General features: G+C 46.9%; 1 protein-coding gene across 1 annotated transcript in view; it reads left to right on the forward strand.

The window, feature by feature from the left end:
* Positions 1 to 21,475, forward strand: part of LOC114631420 (WD repeat-containing protein 49-like) — a 120,000-nt gene that overhangs the window by 12,943 nt on the left and 85,582 nt on the right. Inside the window, exons 4-7 of the mRNA XM_028779753.1 lie at positions 909 to 974; positions 2,129 to 2,359; positions 3,307 to 3,389; positions 6,125 to 6,217. Of these exons, the coding sequence (XP_028635586.1) occupies positions 909 to 974; positions 2,129 to 2,359; positions 3,307 to 3,389; positions 6,125 to 6,217 (473 nt within the window). The remainder of the gene's footprint in view (positions 1 to 908; positions 975 to 2,128; positions 2,360 to 3,306; positions 3,390 to 6,124; positions 6,218 to 21,475) is intronic.

Here is a 21,475-nt window from a genome sequence, read left to right on the forward strand (position 1 = left end):
TGTGTGTGTGTGTGTGTGTGTGTGTGTGTGTGTGTGTGTGTGCAGTGACAAGGAGACCAGAAGATGGTGTTGGATCCCCTGGAGCTGGAGTTATAGATGGCTGTGAGTCACCTGATGTGGGTGCTGGGAACTGAACGTAGGTCCTTCAAAGAGCAGCAAGCACCCTTAACCACTGAGCCAGCCCTCTAGCCCAGATCTTAGTGTTTCAACTTGAGTGTTCTTCAATCACGAGAGACTAGTGAGAAATTTTGACAATTTCAAAGCACAGAGTCCAAACAACCTGTCCATTATTAAATGCAGTTCATGTCATGAGGGTAGTTTTACGTGCGTGGTGTATCTGTTGGTTTTAAGGTTTAACTGCAATTACAGAAAGTTCTCAACCAGTGAGGTCCATGTGCGATAGAGGTTTTTACCCTCTTAACTTTCAGCTCTGAAACCTAGGCCTCTCCCAGAGTTTGGCATACACTTGGTGGTCACTATGAAGTTTGCCAGAGTGCCCCATATGTGGTCTTATTCATTCAGTAACATGTGTACTCCAGCTCTTGGCTGAGCCCAGCTGCTTCAGCAGGGTCAATCCTAGCACAGCCACATCCTCATGCCATGACTAACATCCAGAGCCCTGGAGGGACCATCCCCACCCCCAGATATCCTGGAGATCTCCCAGGCTCCAATGGGATCTGGACAGGCAGGCTGAAGCCAAGCAGTGATGGCTGTCACCCTGGGCTTTCTGTTTTCTGTTCCATCTTTGATCTCATTTTTAATGAGGGCAACCCTCAAGGTAATTTGGTTTATTTAGACATCCATTCTGAAAACCTCACTGTAAACGTGTTTGTCTGAAGTCTGGCACATCTGCGCTTACTTCTTTCCTCACTAGCAACGTCTACTAGTCTTTTTTTTTTTCTTCCCAGAGTATTGGACAAATAGAACAACTCTTCATGAAAATAGACTACGAAGCAGTGGGGAGAATCCAGTGGGTAAGTCACGTGGTCTAAATCCAACTTAACGTTGGTATGGGGTTCACAGGACACTCCAGGCTGGCTTTGTCTCTTTGGCCACTCCAAGCTGATCCAAAGTAAAGTGCTTGCTTGCAACTTTCAAATTCTTCTCTGAAGGAGCTTGGCTGAGAACCTCAGTGGCTCAGGCAGGCTCTACATAGGGTACTCTAAAACCAAGAGTGGGAGTCACGGTCACCACTTCACCTAATTGCCAAAGAGAAAACAACAGTTAGAGAAGTCCCTTGGGTCAACGGTTGCCAGTGGCGAAAAACCGTGAGCACCTGTAAAGGGTTTGCAGCCAGGACTGTCACAGCATGAGACCGCCATGAATATCACCACCACCGTCAACACTCCTCAGTTTTCAGCGAGTGGTTATGAAGAGGTAGGACATCTGCTTTTAGCATTCTTGGCCATGGTGCCCATCACACCCCACCCCCCTGTCTGGGTGTGACTTAAGTTTAAAAATGTCAGATTGGGCAGTAAGCCATCCCTAGTCAGACCTCTGGCCAATTCACTGGCCCAGTCAGACGCAAGATTCTCACCTGGTGTTCAAAGAAGCATGCAAGGCTCTTGTCCGCAAAAAGAAAGCTAGCCAAGCCAGGTTTTGGGAGACATGGAGAAGAAATAAGCCTTCATCGAATCCAAAGCTCCCCACCTCCATGTCTCTGGTTCAAGGGCGACCTTCTTTTTCCCAAGCCACAAAGTGTCTTTTTATGGGCATACTGCTAAAATCCTGAGGGAGACACATGAAGTCCAGAAGACAGGGGCGCAAGTTCCGGGACAGCCATTTCTTAGGTATTTGTTCTGTTTGGTTGGCAGCATGTGCTAACAATTCTATCAATGCCCAAGAAAAGAGTTTTATCCAGGGCTGAAGAGATGGATTAGTGGTTAAGAGCACTGACTGCATTTCCAAAGGTCCTGAGTTCAATTCCCAGCGACCACATGTGGCTCACAACCATCTGTAGTGGGATTTGATGCCCTCTTCTGGTGTATCTAAAGACAGTGACAGTGTGCTCATATATAAATAAAATAAATATATCTTTTTTTAAAAGAGTTTTATCCATTCCCTGATGGAAAAGAGAATTTATAAAAGCTTGACCAGTTGGCTCGACCAGTTGTCCTTTGTTCTCCAGGACAGTTTCTGCACATACCTGCAGCTGGAGTACTCGGAACAAGCCAAGGCTGCGGCTCGGCAGGCAGAGGTCTCTCTCCTGCTGCCTGCCATTCAGCAGAGGCTGACATATGGGACACCCGTGCTGCGCATTCTCCCTCTGCCTGATGACACCTTAATCACCATCCGAGAAGACGGAACTATTTATTTCTGGTCCCTGCAGCTGAAGTTGAAAAGAAAAAAGGCAATTTTTGTATGTGATTTTCATTTGATAAGGATGCTGAGTGCTGCGGTTTGATTTTATTTGCTATTTTAAACTTCTCCTTAAGTGGCGTGATCACATAAATTGTGCCCTTGAATATAATATATCTGCTGCAGATTTTGCGAGTCTAGGGGAAGCGGATAAAACACAAGCCCTACGAGGAGTCGGAGATAAATGCTTCTTTTTGCTTCTAAATTCAGATGAAATGATGAATTACACATGCCTCAGTCATGTCATTTATCATGTGTCTTACTGAATGACAGATGGAACGGGATCCCCCCCACCCTTTGTGGTTGTGCCTGTGAGGCGGTTTTCCCGTCTGAATCACTAATCAGAAACTCAGAAGCCAACAAGCATTTGGGAAGTGTGATTAGGAGAAGGAATGCCCCGCCCATTTCTGCCTCCCCCAACCCCTCTCATTCAACAAATATGTGAGCTCCCGTGGTAAAGTAGGCTCTGTACTTGGGACAGAACATGCAGGCTCAGCCCCCAGGCAGCTTAGAATTAGGAGCTACAACTAAACCCTTCAGGCTGCTGAGTAGCCCCTTCCAGGGGAAAGCACTGAATTAGCTCTTCTAATGTACCAAGTTCCTCCCCTTGAAGGAGAAAATTAAAGAAAACATTGGGGGTTGGAGAGATGGCTCTGTGGTTAAGAACAATGGCTGCTCTTCCAGAGGTCCTGAGTTCAATTCCCAGCACTCTCCGGGAGCTCACAACCATTTGTATCTTGAGTTCCAAGGGGACTTGATGCCCTCTTCTGGCATCTGAGAGCACCAAGCACATATATAGTGCCCATACATATATACATGCAGGTCAATACTTATGCACACAAAATGAAACTCAGTTCTTTTCAACAAAAGTGAAATAAATTTAAATGAAATAAATACAGTTTTTAAAGGCATATACATTTTTTTAATTTTCTCCTTTCCATTGTGTAGGGCAAATCCACCAGCCGGAAATCCCGATGGGTGACAGACGTTGTCAGCATGCCACAGTACAACAAAGTGATCATTGGAACCGGGTAAGCACACAACCAAAAGTGAGTAGTCCTGGTGTCACAAGACGCATATCTGTGTCTGAGGTCACACAAACATAAAGGTTTGCAGTGTGATCCGGGTCTGAGGTCACACGTTTGCAGTGTGAGGCTAACGTTGGAGTCTTAAAATATTAGAGCCCATATGTGTAAACAGAGGTACACTTTGTGTGGCTTCACGCCGAGAGTTCATTATCTCAGAGGAAGCCGTCTTGTCGAAAATACTTCTGGAACCAAGAAAGGGCCACAGGAGGAAAATTAGTCTGAGTACTTTTCAAGCACACTTTATTTGGATTAAACGGTATATTTGTTTTCTTTTCAGTCTAAATTGAGTCTTGACTGCACTGGACTAATTCACAGAGTAAAATACAGAGCATGGACATGCTCACTACGGTCACTTGCTGCGGCTGCCGCTGCGGAGTGAGGTCCAGAAGGCTTGGGCTCTCAGAGGGCTCTGGCTCGCAGAGGGAAGGTAGAAGTTGAAGTCGCCTTGTGCTCTGGGCTTTAGGGTGTGGCTACAGTTAAGGGGCAGGTGGAAGGGTTCTTACAACTCTGCCTACCATACAAGCCCCTCACTGCTGAAAAAACCCTCTCCACAACTCTCTTCCACAAGTCCCTAGAGACCAAGCCAGCTCAGTCAGTCAACAGGGTCTCAAGGGAGGGAGTGAGGATTGAAAAGAAAAAGACAATTAGACAACATGATAACCTGACTTCAGCCAGTGAGGATGATGAGGCGGGCTTATTTTTCTCCAGCCTGCTTTTATACCGTTTTAGGTACTTGCAAAGAATAGAGTCAGTTCTTAGATCAAAGACAAAGTGATCAAACAATGCAATAAACAAAGCCGCCGAGGTCACTGTTTTTTAGAGCTTGTCAGAATGACCAAGATAAAAGGAATGCCACACATTGCTAGGCTGAGTTTACCTTGAGCTTTGTATTAGCCCAAATGTAAATATTCTTATCTGACCTACTTCCCCATCCTAGCCCAGTGACAAATTCTTGCCAAATTTCTAGAAGCAGCCCCCAAAGCTCTCCACACCCTGAGGCTCTAGGCTTTAATGACCATCTCCATGACCAACCCCAACCTTACCCCATTATTTTATTAAATATAATTGTTCATGAGGTTTAATATTTTATATTCATTCATCATCAAAAACCTATTTGTTGAAATATCAGCATAGTTAATATAATCAATTTAATATTATGCTAACTACTTAGCAGCAAGTATACGTTTATAAATTTGGCTCAATTTGATTTTTAAATGTTTTATTATATTTATTTTTAATCATCATTTTTTGAAAAAGCTTTATTGCTTATTAGTGTGTGTGTATTAGGTATCTGTATTGTAAGTGCAATACCCAAGGAGCCCAGAAGAGGGTGTCAGACCCACTGGAACTGGAACTGGAGTTATTGGCAGCTATGAGTCATGTAATGTGGGTGTTGGGAACAGAGCTCAGGTCCTGTGGGAAGAGGGTCAAGTTCATCCATCTTTCTAGCTCCTATGTTCTTAAAAACAAAAACAAAAAACAAAAAAAACCAAAAAAACAAAAAAAAAACCACTTGCATACCCTAGATACAGTATGCTAATCTGATATATGGATACACCATGTAATGATCAAATTGTGGTAATACTTTGATTAATCATCAGTCAAACGTTAATCATTTCTATGTGTCATTGAGAAAATGAAAGGTGTTACAGTTTATTTTAAATAATAGCTACCCTGCTGTGCTATAGAAAGTAAGAATTCTTCCTCTTTCTGTTTTGGTGTTCCTAATTTAAATTCTCCCACCACCCTGACCTTCTCTACTGCCTTTCTCAGTGTCAAGTAGCCTCTGCTCTGCTCAGTTCTGGGAGGTCCATGTGTGTCAGCGCCACCAACAAGAATGCACTGTGTCTCTTTTCTTTCTGTGGCTTATTTCACTTGACACGGTGACCTCTTCCAGTCTGATTTTTGAAAAAGATGCTTAATGGCCTTGTTGTGTGTGATCTCACCACAGTTCAGTGACTGACATTGCTGCTGCTTATTAAACACTCTGAGCAAGCCAGCAGCACACTTCACCGGGGTCCAGGGAGCCACATTTGAACTGCATTGTTAGGAAGGAAGAGAGGGGAAATGGCATTTAGTACAGGGAGGCCCAGGCTGAGGGCCTGGGGTAGAACATGGTGTGAGCAATCAGTTGTTTTCATTGCCCTAACAGAGCTGTTCTCATCTCAGCAGACCCTAAGGTAGGCCAAAGGCAGGAGGTAGTGAAGGAGCCATCTATCTCTCATGTTCCAATCCGATGTCCTATGTTCCCCACACCAAAGCCTGACATCCCGAGCAGTCCCCAGGCATTAGACCAACCACTCTCTCATGTGTCACCTCATGGCAGCTTGGTGGCTCATCTCTAACTCAGAGATTGTTAGGACACTGTTTTACAAAGAAGAGACCTCAGTGGCAAGCTGAGCTCTGAGTTCCCTACAGCTGGGCTCCAGAGCTGAGGCAGCAGAAAACTGTACCAGCCCCTCGTGGAGAAGGACCAGCCATGTGGCCAGGCTTAGCACCTGGCTGAAGAGATGGCCCTACCATAGACAGCTTCAGGAAGCCTGGGATTCAGCCCCCATAGGGCAGGATTTTCGTTGGTTGGGGGCCTCCTTTTTATGGAATCAGTGGGATTTAAAATACTTCTACAGAGATGGGGTGAGGAGCTTCCAGTTGCCTTCAACCAGGCTTGCCTTGAACAGGAGCCGGCAGCTGCAGCTGTACGAACTCTCGAACTTGGAGCCTTACTGTCAGATCTGTGGCCTGGAAGCTGTACCCCTGAAACTCGACTACTGGTAAGAAGGTCCACTCGAGGGAGACTGCCTGTGGGTGGCTCACTCCCAGGCACTAGGAGCTGCTCCTGGGGCAACACAAGCTAGGTTGTGCTAGCATTATCCCACCATGTCACACAGCACAGTTATGCTTAGCTGAAGGACCATCCTTCACCAAGCAAAGAGATGAACACCAAAGAACCAAAACTAGGTTGGGCATTGGTGACACGGGCCTTGAATCATGTGGGAGGCGGAGGCAGGCGGATCTCTGTGAGTTCAAGGGCAGCCTGTTCTACAGATTGAGTTCCAGGACGCCCGAGATTTCACACACATACACACACACACACACACTTCTGTATCAACAAAACAAAACTAATAAAAGAACCAAAACTGGTTTCTGAGTCAGGCAGTTATCAATGATATTTTATATGTGGCTAGATTACTTTTCTTGAAACTCGATTCAGATCCTGTCTACTGACTCCCTGCCCGGCCATACCAACAGATTTTGAATGGTATCTTAGTCAGCTTTCTGTTGCCGTAATAGAATGCCTGAGAATGGGCAATTTATAAAGAAAGACAAGAGGTTATTTATACTTGAGGTTCTGGCAGCTGGAAAGCATTCCGGTGTGGTACCAGCTTCGGCTCTGCTTCTGAGAGGGCACCTGCTGCTCTGACTCACGGGGCAAGGGAAGCGCCTAGATGTGGAAGAGATAAAACCCGAGGGCTAGGCTTGACCTGTAACAAGTGTCTCTTACGGAAACTCAATCACTCTTGGCCCACATGACCCAAACTGCCACTACTAGCCCTGACCCCACAATGCTGCTACCGTGGGGACTAAGTCCCAGCATGATTTTGCAGCCTCCAACTGTGAAGCGTTTTCAAGTCACAGACACGATAACCTAGTGAACAGGACTCCTCCAATGCATGCCACGCTACACCCAGCGCTGCTCCTTGCTCGGAGCCCCCTTCCCACAGTGTTTATTGAGCACCCACTGTGCGCCCATATTGCTGAATATGGAGGACACATTCATAAATAAGACCTGACTCCCACAGATCGTGTAGACTCTCTGAGTAGGTGGCTCCCACTGAAACTGCTATTCTCCGAAGCTCACATGCTCTCTCTGTGAAAACTCCCTTGCGGTGCTTTCAGACTCAGGGTGCCCTGGCCCTTGGCTGTGCTAGTGCTGCACCCAGCCACTGGTATGCGGGTCCTGAGTGACTCACAGGTAACTCTGGTATCTTGGGCTTTGCTGCTACTCTCTGGCTCCTACACATCTATTGGCATTTACTAGGAGTGAGGACGCTTGCACATGTGGCTTCTGTCCAGAGGGCCAGGTCCTTGTCACGCCCTCCATCCCTCCACATCTGGGGTCTACTATGAGACCAGAAGGGGGCGCTTCAAACACTCCGAGCATAGGTGCCCCGCCTTCCCAGGAGTTTCCTTGGTGAATGGTTGGCATTGATTTTTTTTTTCCATCTTCACTTACGGTTTCTTGAAATGACACAGTGTGCTAACCTCACTTTGAAACCACTTTTGGAGAAGCAGTTTATAACCTCATAGACTAAGCACGCGTGAGGAGGGCTGTGGGTTATGTCCTTGGACCTTTAGACGCCCTCTATGGCTGGCCGGCTCCTTCTTCCTGCGAGTCTAGCAGAGCAGAAAAGCAAGCACTTGGACATTATCCCCGTTTCACCTCACCTCCCTCTCACACCCAGACCTAATCACTTAGCACAACCGGAGACGCAACATGGTATTTATCGTAATACCCTGGGAGAGTGGAGTTCTGGGAAGTACAATGGGAGCTACTTACAGGGGCTGGCTGCTGCAGGGAACATTAATCACGGTCTCGGAATATTTTCATGGGAGCACATTGTAAACTAATTACCATGTCGGGGCCTCAGTCTATCATTACCCATAATGCACGATTTCAAATGTAATCCCACTTCTGTTATACGTGTTCACTCCACTGTAGACATACTCTGAGGTACACCTCAGCCCGAAAACATCTCTCTACAAACATAAAACAGAAGGAGGCGAGAGGATTTTTCTTTTTCTAGGATGGAGCCTGGGTCCGCAAGCACACCAGGCAAGTGCTGGACCCCTGAGCTGGATCCTCAAGGGAATAGTGTTAATATGAGTGACAAATGCCTGTCTCATGGAGTCTGCAGATGGCAGAAGTTGTTCAACAGCTACTTTTGACAAAATGACTAAATATACGTAGCAACTATTTTTATTATTCCAGCCTGACCTCCTACTAATCCATCTGCTCACCTAGAGAAAGATGTCGACTTCATTCTATGTTAAAGAAGAGGCAATAGATAGATAGATGATGACAGACAGACAGACAGACAGACAGATAAATAGATAGATAGATATTTTAAAACTGGGACTATATCAACCTATACCAAGGGTTTCTCAAACAAAACATAAAATAAAAGTTCACAACCAGCCGGGCGGTGGTGGTCTATGCCTTTAATCCCAGCACTTGGGAGGCAGAGGCAGGCGGATTTCTGAGTTTGAGGCCAGCCTGGTCTACAGAGTGAGTTCCAGGACAGCCAGGGCTACACAGAGAAACCCTGTCTCAAAAAAAACAAACAAACAAAAAAAGTTCACGACCTCATGTTATTACGGTGTATCAGAGAGAAAAGCGGTTGACCTCACACCTACTGTAAAGGGCTTCCACCTCTGTTCTGTGTAAAAGGGGTGCTTGAGTCTTGAACCCTACCTTCCAAGAAATGGGCTCTAAAGTACAGATTGAAAAAAAATCAGCTTTGCATGTGTTTGCATTCTCGAAGGGGCACGTGTAAACACATACACACACACACACACACCCTTTACAAGTGAGAAGTAAAGATCTAAACAGGAAACTTACATTTCAAATACATTCCCATCCCCATGACTGGAGTCAAGGGCTTGTGGGGTGGGGGAGGGGGTCCTCACCTCTCAGGTTGCTGGAGAGGTGAGGCTCACCATAAAACCTTCCTAAAGACATGTCCTTGTGCTGGGGGACAGGAAAGGACATGACAGGATGTGTTTATTTCAGTCTATAGAGCACAAGGAATGAAGGGGGAGGGGAAGGACTTGTATCCTTAGGAGACAAGAGCTTGGACTGAAGGACCTATTGGAAGGAAAGAAACAGATCAGCCAACACAGTCAAGTTTGGTAATGAAGACCCACCTGTCCTGTGACAGAAGTAACCCTTCATTAATATATATTATATATTATATATTATATATGAATATACAGATATAGTATATATGTGTTATGCTTGTGCATGCCTGGTGTGTCCACAGAAGCCAGAAGAGGGCGCCAGGCCCTCTGACACTGTTGTTACAGATGGTTGTGAGCCTCCATGTGGGCTCTGGGAATTGAACCCAGACCCTCTGTAAAAGCCCAGTGCTCTTAACCACTGAGCCACATTCTTCCAGCCCCAGAATGTATGTTTAAGTAGATGTTAAAGGAAGCACACTTGTGATGAAATGGGGAAGGTATTCGTGAAGGGCCAGAGAGATCAATGAGAAAAGCATTTGTAGCTGTCATGGGTTTCTCGCTTGTAAAAGGCGAGTTTTGCTTAGTGGGCATCAGGTTAGCTTTTTAACTACTGACTGGCATGTAGCAGATGCTCAATAACCAGCTGCCCTTATCATTGGGATTCTCCAGCTGGGCAGTGCAAAGGTGGCCAATAGAGGTTGCAACACAGATGTCAAAGAGGAAGAAGTTGAGGTAGAGCTTCCTGGGAGGCCAGCTGAAAGGACTTGTCCTGCCTGGAGCAGCAGGCCTAAGAACCACGGCACGAAAACCATGAGTTTGGGGCCTGAGGGAGCCGTTGTCCATGCAGGACCAGGGCATTTTGGGTTTCTCTTATTCTCGGTGAGATGCTCTTTAGGGTTCCTCCTCTTTGGCTGTCTTCCCACATCCCTCCCCAACACTGTGTCCTCTACAGTAACAGGGCAGCCTGGGAGAACAAGCAAGGCCTTAGAAGGCCCCACGATGCACCCTTTAGGATACATAGGAACCCCCCACCACCACCAAGCTTCTGCCTGAGCTTTGCTGTCCCTTAGGGATGTGAACCTCTACCCTGGGGCAAATGTGCAGCCTGCTTGCTGGATCCTCCAGCTTTCTCAGTAGTCAGGGACTAAGTCAGGAACAGGAATGGATGCTGAAGGAAGCTAAGGCCTCAGCCTGCATCTGGCTGGACATGGCATATAACACCCCTGAGAAGCTTGCTTTATGTTCAGTGAGTCCATAAGTTCCCCAGTGTGCCTGCTTGCTTTGTGACTTTTCCTTTTGCCTCTCTCCTGAAGTCTCCATCCTCTCAGCCAGTGATCTCACTGAATGCATAGAACCTCTCAGGGGAGAAATTCCACCAACTATATTCTTCTTCTTCCTCTTCCTCTTCCTCCTCCTCCTCCTTCTCTTCTTCTCTTTCTCTGCCAGCACCAAGACCAGTGCTCTGCCTTCTCCGTTGTCAGACAAGCCTTCCTCATCCCTCTGCTGACTTCTCCATGTAGGCTCAGGAACTCAAGGCCACGCCTCCTGAAAAAAATCCCCCTTTCCTTCATCTTCCATGAACTTTGCATTCCTCAATAGATGCAGCCGATCTGCTAATAAAAATGCTATTGTTTCCATATGTTGAAAGAAAGAAAAAAAGAAAAAGAAAAAAAAAACTCTCTCTAGTGCAATTGTTCTGCTAGTCAATACCTCACCTTTGTTTGTTATTGTTAGAGCATCTGAGGCTGGATAATTTATGGAGAATAGTCTCACTCAGCATCAGGAAAGTCTTCTTCCTGCATCACAATGCAGCAGAGAGTACCACACAGGGCAGAGGAAGTGCAAGCATGCTCAGGTCTCTCTCCCTTGTCTGTAAAGCCAGCCCCCCACCCCCTCCCGTGGAAGGCCTCTGCCTTCATTACCTCCTCTGATCTCTGATCCTAATTAGCTCCCAAAGGCTGTACCTACAAACACCGTTACCATATCAACTTGAGGATTAAGTTTCCAGCCCATGAATTCAGAGAGCGAACAAGGCATCCAACTTTCAGCAGAACTGCTTTGAGAACTGGTACATGCTGGTCACTGGAGCACTGGGGAAGCAGAGGCTGAGGGCTGAGGTTTTAAGACTTCTCCATCCGGGCTGTATACTGAGTTTTGAGCTAGGCTGGGCTACACGATGAAGCTATGTCTCAAATAAGTAAGTAAACAGATAATAAATTAGATAGGTAAATAGACGGATGAATGGATAGATAGATAGATAGATAGATAGATAGTATATAGATAACAGTATGTAGATAATAGGTGATAGATGGTTGGTAAATAGATGATTGATAGATGGTAGGTAGATGACAGATAGATAGACAGACAGACAGATGATAGACAGATGGATGATAGATCAGCTATAGTTATTCTTTCCAACCCACTGCAACCAGGCCCTCCCCTGCCTTGCCTGCATCAAGCAGCCCTTCCTTGGGTACCAACAGTGCATCCTTCATCAGTTCTTGAGCTCTCCTGATTTGCCACATCAGTCATTGTGGTATTTGAATGAAAATGGCCCCCCTAGTTTCATGTTTGAATACTGGAACTCCATTGGGTGGAATTGTTTGGGAAGGACCCGGAAGTGGCCTAGTTGGAGGAGGAATGTAACTGTGAGTGAGCCTTGAGGTTTCAAAAGATTGGTACCATTTCCAGGGTGCCTCTCTGCCTCAGTATGTGAGCTCTCAGCTTCTGCTCCAGCCAGCTTGTCTGCTGCTTGCTGCCATGCTTCCCTGTCATGGTGGACCACACTCTGGAGCCACAGAGAAGCAAACCCTTCCTTCTGTAAGTGCCTTGGTCATGGTGTTTATCACAATAATAGAAACGTGGCTGAGACAGTCAGAGTCAATCCGGTCTTCGATAGACTTTCTCCGTCTCCCTCTCCAGACATTCCACTCCCCACTTTCTTTCGGTCTTCCGAGCATCCTCTCCCAGAACCCCCTTTGCAGGCTCCGCCCCTTCTCCCAGACGTCACACCCTTGGAGCATGCTCAGTTCCTGTTCCTGGTCCTCTGTACCCCTCCCCTTGGCTTTCTCCTCTAGTCTCCTTAAATACTACAATGGTCATGTCTCCCAAGTCCATGTCTCTAGCACAGACCATTCTCCCAAATTTCTGCCCCATATATATTCAAATACCCTCTCACCTCCTAACCTCCCCTACCCTGAAGTCTGGAAGAGGTGTTCAACCACTATGGCAGTGACAGTGAGCGGATCTCACTGTTTATACTCTGTCCTCTACCCCCTCCTCCTAAAGCTCAGGTACCAGCCCTCTGGGGCTCTGGGTCGTTTGCCATTTCCTGCATCCATGAGCAGCATCCACTCAGCATCCTGGTCAGTGCCCTCCCCCTGCCCACACGCTGCCCATCCACTAGCATCCCACCAGCCCCCAAATCCGACTCGGAGGCATCTTTTTCTTCAAAGCCGTTGCTAATCCTCTGAACTGAAATTAATTTCTTCTCTGAGACCCAGAGTATTTTATTTTTGTCTCTGCTGACGCCATCAGCGCCTTCTGTCTTGTATCACAGAGACCAACAGTCACTCTGCAAAGCTGGTGGTAGGATCACTGTGGGACAGACTCTGGACTCGGGATCCTTGTGTCCTGCAAGTAGTGAGGATCTGAGTAGGAGGAGAATGTCAGTGAAGTATGAATACCAGGGACTGGGGAGATGGCTCAGCTCGGACCATGCTTGCCTTGCAAGCCAGAGGACCAGATCCTTATCACCCACAAAAGAAAACCTTGCAAATGGTAGCCATTTAACTGTAACCCCAGAGCTGGGAATACAGACACAGTTCGATCCCTGGAGCTCAATGGCCAAACAGCTCATTGCAAATCAGTGAGCTGCAGGTCCAGTGGGAGACCCAGTCTCAGAAAACCGAGACAAGAGGAACTGAAAAAGACACCCCACGTTAACCTATTCTCCACATGTACACACACACACACACACAGACACACACACACTCCACCTTATTTGCTCAGGTGCGTGACAGATGGCCTCACTCCCCTTTTGTCGTTCACTTTTGACCTTGAATTTCCTGGAGTCATCTCTTTCCCACCTTCAACTTTGTCTTGCCTGTCCCCTCATTTCTGTAACACTCCCATCTCTCCAGTGCCCATCTGAGACCCCATCCTTTCTTACCCGTGCTAGTTGGGAGGTCTGCTTCTAGAGTCCAGGCTCTGGGTGAATCTGATTACACTTTGCTCAACAGCCTTCAGCAGATCCAGTGGACTTTGACTCCAAGCGAAGGCAGTGAGCCTTTGTGCTCACTGAGGCCTGGCTTGGGAACCGCACCCCAGCTTAACAACTCTGAAATGCAAATGTGGGCAGAATGTCTAATGGGGTTCTGGTCTTAAATTCTACTTGGATGGAATTTAAGACAAATGGTAGTCCGCTCAAGATTTGACAGTTCCCACATCTCCAAAATGAGTCGCAGCACCTAACTGACCTGGCCCTAGCTGCCTCTCTAGGCTATGGTACCATTAATTTTGTTCATAATAAGCACATACTAAGCCAAAGATGACCTCCTGTCTTTCCTTAGCTGGGAAAGACTCCACGTGTGGAATTGTTATTTCTGGCAGTCTAGAAAAGATCTGATGGCAGTAACCAGAGACATTTCTGCGTGCACTGTAATCAGAGTGGCCTTCAGAGTGCTCTGAAGGGGCCAATGGCCCCTTGGAGACAGTGTCCCATCCACCTCAGTCACCTTTTATAACAGGAGTCAATGACCCTCTCCATCTTAAAGTGGGAACCAGAAGGTTTGTTTTGCAATTCATCCTTCTGCAACCCATAGAGGAGGGGAGAAAAAGAAGAAAGGCTCTGAAAATCAAAAGCAGTTTCGGTGGAGACGGTGAGAGCACCTGGATTTCAGATACTGCGATATGTCAGAAATTGCCTCCCTTGTCCTTCCTGCGATTCCGAAAAGTTCAAAGAAACAGAAACTGGACTCGGTCCAGACACAGCTGGGCATTTGCAACTTCCCAGACCCCATTCTTCCCATGGCCTTGCTTGGAGCTTATGCTGCCCTGAGCTCACGGAACTCAGGGAGTCTGACAGGCTGAAGACCTTACCTGTCGCTGCATTTGAAGCTAGTTAAGTAAATTCACCTTTGTCAGCCTCAACTCCCAAATGAGATGGTTTCCTTTGCTTCTTATATCAACGGTAACGCATGTAAACTAGCGACTACAGCTGAGAAACCCTTGCAGAAGGACCTTCCGGGTCTAAATTTGGCCTCCTTCAATCTTAAAAGGGAATCCAGCATGGTTACTGTCTGTGAGGGTTGCTGTTGCTAAGGGGCCAATGAAACAGGCAGGCTGCCCGAATTCTCCTGGGCTTTGGCTTCTTGCCAGAGCTTTAGAACAATTATGAATAATTTCTGGGCTCTTTTACTGAGATGGATGCTTTTCTAGGGAAAGGATGAGAGCAAACTGTCTCAGGAGTCTGTGTCTCTTAAAGCACTGGGTCATGTTATTCTTTAAAGTAGAATCAGAGACTGTTTGGTGGTGGTGGGGTGAGCCGAAATCTCCATGTCAGCCTATTCTTTCCAGTTTTTTCGAGAATCTTCTGGAAAAAAAAATCATGCTGGTATCCAGAAGCAAAACCCCACTTCACGCTGTGCCTTGTTTGCGTGTCCCAAGGGAACAGTAGCAGGTATGGATTTCAGTCCATAGAATGTATCCTACTTCCCAAAACTAGTAGAATGTACCCTACTTCCCAAAACTTAATTTCATTCCTATTTTGAGTCCCTACCACTGCTAATAATATCAGCTACTTCAAGGTTTCCTCAATAATGTTGTCTTACTTCTAGGACCCGTTAATAGGACATCATCTGCCCTTGATCAGCTGACCACATAGGGAGAACTAGGCAGCCTTCTGTCACTATGACATAGTACTTGGGGCAATCAATTTATAAGATGCAAAAGGTTAATTGGGCTCACAGTTTTAGAGTTGTTAGTATTGGTGCTGTTGTTATGCACCAGTGGGGACACTGCATTGTAGTATATGGTTGAACAAAGCCAAAGGGAAAAGACTACAGGTCTCACGACTCCTTCAGAGTCATACGCCCCACCTCTACCCGTCACCCCCCAGTGGCTAAAGACTTGTCAGAAGCCCCATCTCAGAAGGTCCCACTATCATGAAATGGTGACACCTTAGGGGATGGCACATGCTCTCAGCACATGGGCCAAACTCCTCGACAAAGTTTCAGGCCGTGCATCATTCAACACAAGGCTCTGCACACATGGTGGCCCCCACCAGCCTCTTTCTGCCTCTGTGTAACATTAGCTTTCTGTCACACCCCAGTTTACAGTTCAGAGGCTTCAGTCTCCTAGCCAGCTGCATTCATTACTTCAGACCTGAGGTGAGGTTGAATATCACGGCAGGTAGATATGCAGAAGGAAGCTGCTCACTCGTGGGAGACAGGAAGCCACCAGCTCTTACTGTAACCTAAATAAAGTGCATGCCCAATGACTTACTGTAGAAGTTGGGTCTGGTTCTCCCTCCCAACTCCATGTGCCCAAAAATAAGACTCAGACTCAAAATACATTTACAAATACCTTAGCCATATAGCTAGACTCTTCTCTGACTAGATCATAATTTAATATAATTATTTATTCTGATCTACATTCTGCCACATGGCTAGTTACCTGTGCTCAGGTAATCTGTCACTGTCTAGTCCCATCTTCCCAGGGGAATCTCCTGCACCTGGCTCTATTCCAGAGTACTTTCTGCCTCCCAGATGTCCCACTTTCTATTCTACTCTTTTCTATAGGCCATAGGTTTTTAATTGACAGGTGACACATCCATACAATACACAAGATACTCTCTCTACAACTTACTCCAGCCAGACCCTCCTCCTATGGCTTCTTATTACCTCCCCAAATGGCACCAGCAGCTGGAGACCAAACTCGCAGCATGGGAGCCTGTGAGGGTCATTTCACAGTCAAGTCACTCCTTGTTGGATGCTCACTGCCTCCCTCCCCACAATACCCCACAGCTGGCACCCACAGCTGGCACCCACAGCTGGCACCCACAGCTGGTACCCACACCTGGCACCCACACCTGGCACCCACAGCCTTCTCTGTGTCCCTTTCTTATAGTTCTTCTTTGCCCAGTTTTCCTCCAGCGTAGAGGGCTCACTTACTCTTGGGAAGATCTTTCTGTTATGCCTCCCTGCCAAGCCACCTTGTTCTCCCTGCCCCCTGCTCACTCACTTTGCTGCAGGACACCCTCTCCTTGTGTTCTCCCAGCACCCCATACTCCCTGGCACCACATTCATCTTGGAAGACCCTGCTACTTGTGCTCCTCACTCTGAGTACCCTGCCCAGAGAGACCCTTCTCTCACCCCCAGGCACAGGTTCTTTGTGACTCACCTGCTTCTCTTACCTCCTCAACACTTTCCATCGCATCTTATGTTCTTAGACTCAATTTCTTATTCTACGCTCCCCCCCCCCCCCATTAAAGCACAAGTGTCATGATAGGAGAGTCCTAATCCATCATGCCCCAAAGGTCCAGAATGAAGAATGGATGGATTTGGAAAAGTTCCCAGAACCTGCCAGGTCCTGTGCTAAATGCCACACTCATTTAATTGGAAGCAAGACTCAAGCAAACAACGGTTAATTTGATCAGCAACTTGATTGGATTAATAAATGCTTGGTCAGTTAGCAAAGCTCACCTCTGAGTGTATCTGTGGGAGTTTCCAGGGATCATAAGGACTCTCAGCGAATGGATAATTTGATTTTTTGAAAAATCAAAGAAGGTGGGAGGTGAAGTAACTGGAGACGAGTCTTTGGGGCTCTGTCTTGCTCAGGCCCCTTTCTGCTCTACTTCCTGGCCGCCATAATTGGAGCTGGTTTGCTATGTTCCCTGGATGTCAAGTCAGATAACCACGCTCTCCCCACCACAGGGGGCTGAATCCTTGGAGGCTGTGGGTGGAATAAACATTATGTTATGGCTCCCGTTTTGCTCATGGCAATGCAATTGATCCTCCATGGCCTCTGCTTCCATTTCTGCCTCCAGATCCCTGCCTTGAATTTCCACCCCTGACTGCCACCAGGGACTGTAACTTGTAAGATGTAATGAATGCCTTCCTTCCCCCCTCCCCTGGGGTTGCTTTGTTCCCAATTCTAACACACCAGGAATGGGTGGGACAGCAACCCTTGGGTGGGTGGGTGGCAAGTAGGGATAAGACATCTGGAAAGCCACAGGTATGTGTGTTAGTGGGGCAGAGCTGCAGAGGACTGTAGTAGGAGTCCTGGGACTGAGACAGGATTGGATCCAGATGGGCCTGTCCTCAAGCAACCATAGTGAATGGCAGATCTCTTGGAGTCTATGTGTTGTATGCAGGCAGACGTGATGCCAGGAGATGGGGCCGAACCATCTAGTCAGTAAATTGAAGTTCCATCCTGCATGTTGACTGACACACAGCAAACAAGAAGAGCTTTATGAGTGACTTCCTTTTCAGAAGCAGAGGTCACTATCTCTTCTATGCTGACCAAATTGCAAGGAGAAAAATAAAGCCCACTGGGCTCAGGAGCTCATGTTGGACTGGGAAGAGACGGGGCTAAATCAACACGTCTCAGAGAGAGTGAGGGGTGACAGGAGCCATGTGTCTCAGAGAGAGTGGCAGGCAGGAGTCTGTGTCAGAGCAGCATTGTGGTGGGGCCAGGAGGGAGAGTGTCAATGGCCCCTGGGTGGCCAGGTGAGTCTGGAAGCTGGGCAGTATTAGCACACCTGGTGTGGACAGGCAGTGTGTGTGGTGGCTTGGAATTGCTTGAGGGTTGATAAAGCCCTTACGAGCCTGACGTTATTCCTTGTACTTGTAATACATCAGTGAGGGAAATGGGTGAACCGCACATGGGTAGAGCCCGATCCCTAAATCAGTGTTTCTCAACCTGTGGGTCAGGACTCCTTTGGTGGTCAACTGACTCTTTCACAGGGGTTGCCTAAGACCATTAGAGAACACAGATATTTGCATTACGATTCACAACAGTTGCAAAATTAGAGTCATGAAGTAGCAGTGAAAATAATGTTATGGTTGGGGGTCCCCACAGCATGAGGAACTGTATTAAAGGGTCTCAGCATTAGGAAGAGTGAGAACCGCTGCTGATTGTAACCACCCACATAAAACGTGATCAGTCAGGATGCTAGACAGGGCAAACGTGATGCTGGAGAGGTGACCAAGCTGTTCTTGCAGAGGACTCTGGTTCAGTTCCCAGCACCCATGTACTGACTCATGGCTTCCTATAACTCCAGTTGTAGGACACCTGACACCCTCTTCTGGATTGCATGGGTACATGGACTCATATGTAAACACGTATGCATAAAATAAATCTTTAGAAAAGACCAATGCTAATGACTAAGAGGAGCCAGGTTAGGGCATCAGAAATGCAGGGTGTCTGTGTGTTTCTCTGTGTGTGTGTGTGTTGCTAGATGCTAAAGATCCAAACCCATGGGACGTGCTCCCCCAGAGATACTCACGGACTGGATTCGGCTGCAATTTGCATGAGGTTTATTGAAGAATTGATAGTGGCTGGTGCACCAGGGCCCCTCTGCTCGCAGGCAAGAGGGAACCTCGAATTGGAGTAAAGGATGGTTTATATACAGAGTTCACAAAGACAGTTAATTGCTTCTTGGACAATATTAAAAAAAGACTTCAAACATTCGTTCTCAAGCCTAGTTTCGGTTGCCAGACTCTGTTCCTAAGTAACTCAAATTTACACACCTTTATCTTTATAACCCGGGGGAATTCGTTCAAGTGGCTTTTGTTTACCCAGGTGTATTGTTTTAAGGGCTTATCTCCCTTATCTTGGGCCTTTTCCTCTGGAATGTTTGTTCGAGCCTTCTGGATGTACTCTTCCCAGGATGTGCCTCCGGGGCCGCTAATATTTGAGTGTAAATTGAAATTCCAATCTAAGAATTCTTCATGCTGACACTACATTTTTACATTTAATTTTTAAGTTCATGCTGAGATTTGGAATTACATTCTTACAGTGTGTATGTGTGTGTGTGTGTGTGTCAGTGTTTGTTTTTGTGTGTGTCTGTGTGTGTCAGTGTGTGTGTTGGTGTGTCTGTGTATGTGTGTCAGTATGTGTATCTCTATGTGTGTATCTGTGTCTGTGTTGTGTCTCTGTGTGTGTGTCAGTGTATGTGTGTCAGTGTATATGTGTATGTCTGTGTGTGTGTGTGTTAGTTCAAAGAACTGAAGTTAAAACTTTGTGATTGACAGTTGTTCTTACCAGTAGCTCATATGCAGCAAGTGAGGGCTGAGCCTGGAGAGATCAGGATCACTGGCAACTGCTGGAAAAGAAGAGGGCTGAACCTCTCTCTGAGCTTTGTCAGCATGGAGATCACTGCTGACCTTGGGGGCAGCTGATGTGGGAGCTGTCAATGGGAAAAGATAAGACAAACAGTATTGTTACAAAGCCTCTTCTCTTTTCCCTAGTGGGAGACATGGCATGTGCTTGTGTACTAGAGCAAAGAATCCAGTAAAAACTGGAAACTATACAATGCAGAAGAGAAAGAGGAGAGATGCTGAGCTATAACCCTGGGTGAGATGGGGTGGGGCCTAATGCATGCATCAGGGCTTGTTTCTTGGGTAGCATGGCTGGTTTGCTGGAGGGACCTGTGATAAGGCTGAGCTGGTAGGTCCAGACACAGCTATGTATGCTTGTGTTATAAGAACTGATAGAGGGTCTCTTTGGGGCAATTGCCCATGCTCTAGAAAGTTCCTGTGCTGGTTAGTGTCAATTTGCCACAAACTAGAGTTACCTGGGAAGAGGGAACATCAGTAGAGGGATTGACCACATCAGACTGGACTGTGGGCATATCTATGGAGGATTTTCTTGTTTGATGATTGATGTGTGAGGGACCAGCCCACTGTGGGAGGTGCCATCCCTAGGCAGGTGTGCCTGGGTTGTAGAAGAAAGCAGCGTAAGCACTCTAGGGGGAACAAGCCAGTAAGCATGGTTTTCCATGACTTCTGCTTTCAAGTTCTGCCTCCAGGCTCCTACCTGGAATTCTTGCCATTGGCTTCTCTTAATAACGAGCTGTAAACTGTAAGACATAAGAAACCCTCCCTCACCAGCCTGCTCTCTTTGGGTCCCTGTTTTATCAGAGCAACATGAGATGCAATCTAGAACTTCGAGTGGGCCCCGAGGATGAGGTCATGGAAATTTGCACTAGAAAGAGGAGGTGAACCAGTCTTAAGAGAATGAAGATGAGGGCCAAAGTGCCCGGAGCACTCAGAACCCATTAGTGGTTTGTGGCGGTGAATTTGATGACTAGCCACTCAGTTCTGTGGTTTGTCTCTAGATACATTTGCATATGAATGAAGGCACATCAAGCCATACTAACCTAGCGAGCTGCTTTGCTAAGCAAGGACTTACAAGGAAAAGGAGCAAGGGAACCATGAGAGTAGAAGGAAGTGGCTCTGCTCTGTTGGGGGTCAAGCCACACAGGAAATGGTGTACGTAGGAAGTGGGGGCTGTGCCACAAGGGTCAAGGACCAGGATCTGTGTAAGTATCAGTGTGATCTTACCCATCAGAGCTGGGTAAGAAGAGAGTGTCCTTGTGACTACCAATGACAAGGTCAAGGCAAGGGCAGTGACTGACTATAGTCGAAGTCTATGAGGACACAAGAGATTAGGAAGTGAGAGACCAGTAGACCACAAGTATTTAAAACTGATTCTAAAATCATCAAGATACACAGGCAGGTACTTTCAGCTTTATTCTGCCTCCTTGACATATTCCATTGCCAAAATAACCCAGAGGAGAGAAAGGCTTTATTTTAGTTTAGAGGTCACAGTCCATTACTGAGGGAAGTCAGAACTCAGGTGGGAACTTGAAGCAGAAACCACTCGAGGAGCACTGCTTGCTGCTTTGCTTGTAGAGCCTTGCTTGGTTGGTTTTTCTCATCCAGCACAGGATCACCTGCTCCCACAGTGGGCCGAGCCCTTGTCCAGTGACTGACAGCTCACAGATGTGCCCTCAGGCTGTTCTGCTCTGGGAAATCCCTCAAAGGAGATTCCCTTCTCAGATTGCTCTAGATGGTGTCAAGTTGACAGCGTAAGTTAAACAGGAAAGCAGGTTACAAGGAGCTAAATTCTTTCTTTAAACTCTATAGTAGAAATACAAGCTGTAGAGAAAAACAATTTTCTGGTCCAAAAGGCATCTTGCATCTTGGCCTTGGCAGCAGCTCCTTCTTCTTCTTCTTCTTCTTCTTCTTCTTCTTCTTCTTCTTCTTCTTCTTCTTCTTCTTCAA

Source organism: Grammomys surdaster, unplaced genomic scaffold (genome assembly GCF_004785775.1).
Source record: "Grammomys surdaster isolate TR1022 unplaced genomic scaffold, NIH_TR_1.0 362, whole genome shotgun sequence".
Classification (NCBI taxonomy): Eukaryota; Metazoa; Chordata; class Mammalia; order Rodentia; family Muridae; genus Grammomys; species Grammomys surdaster.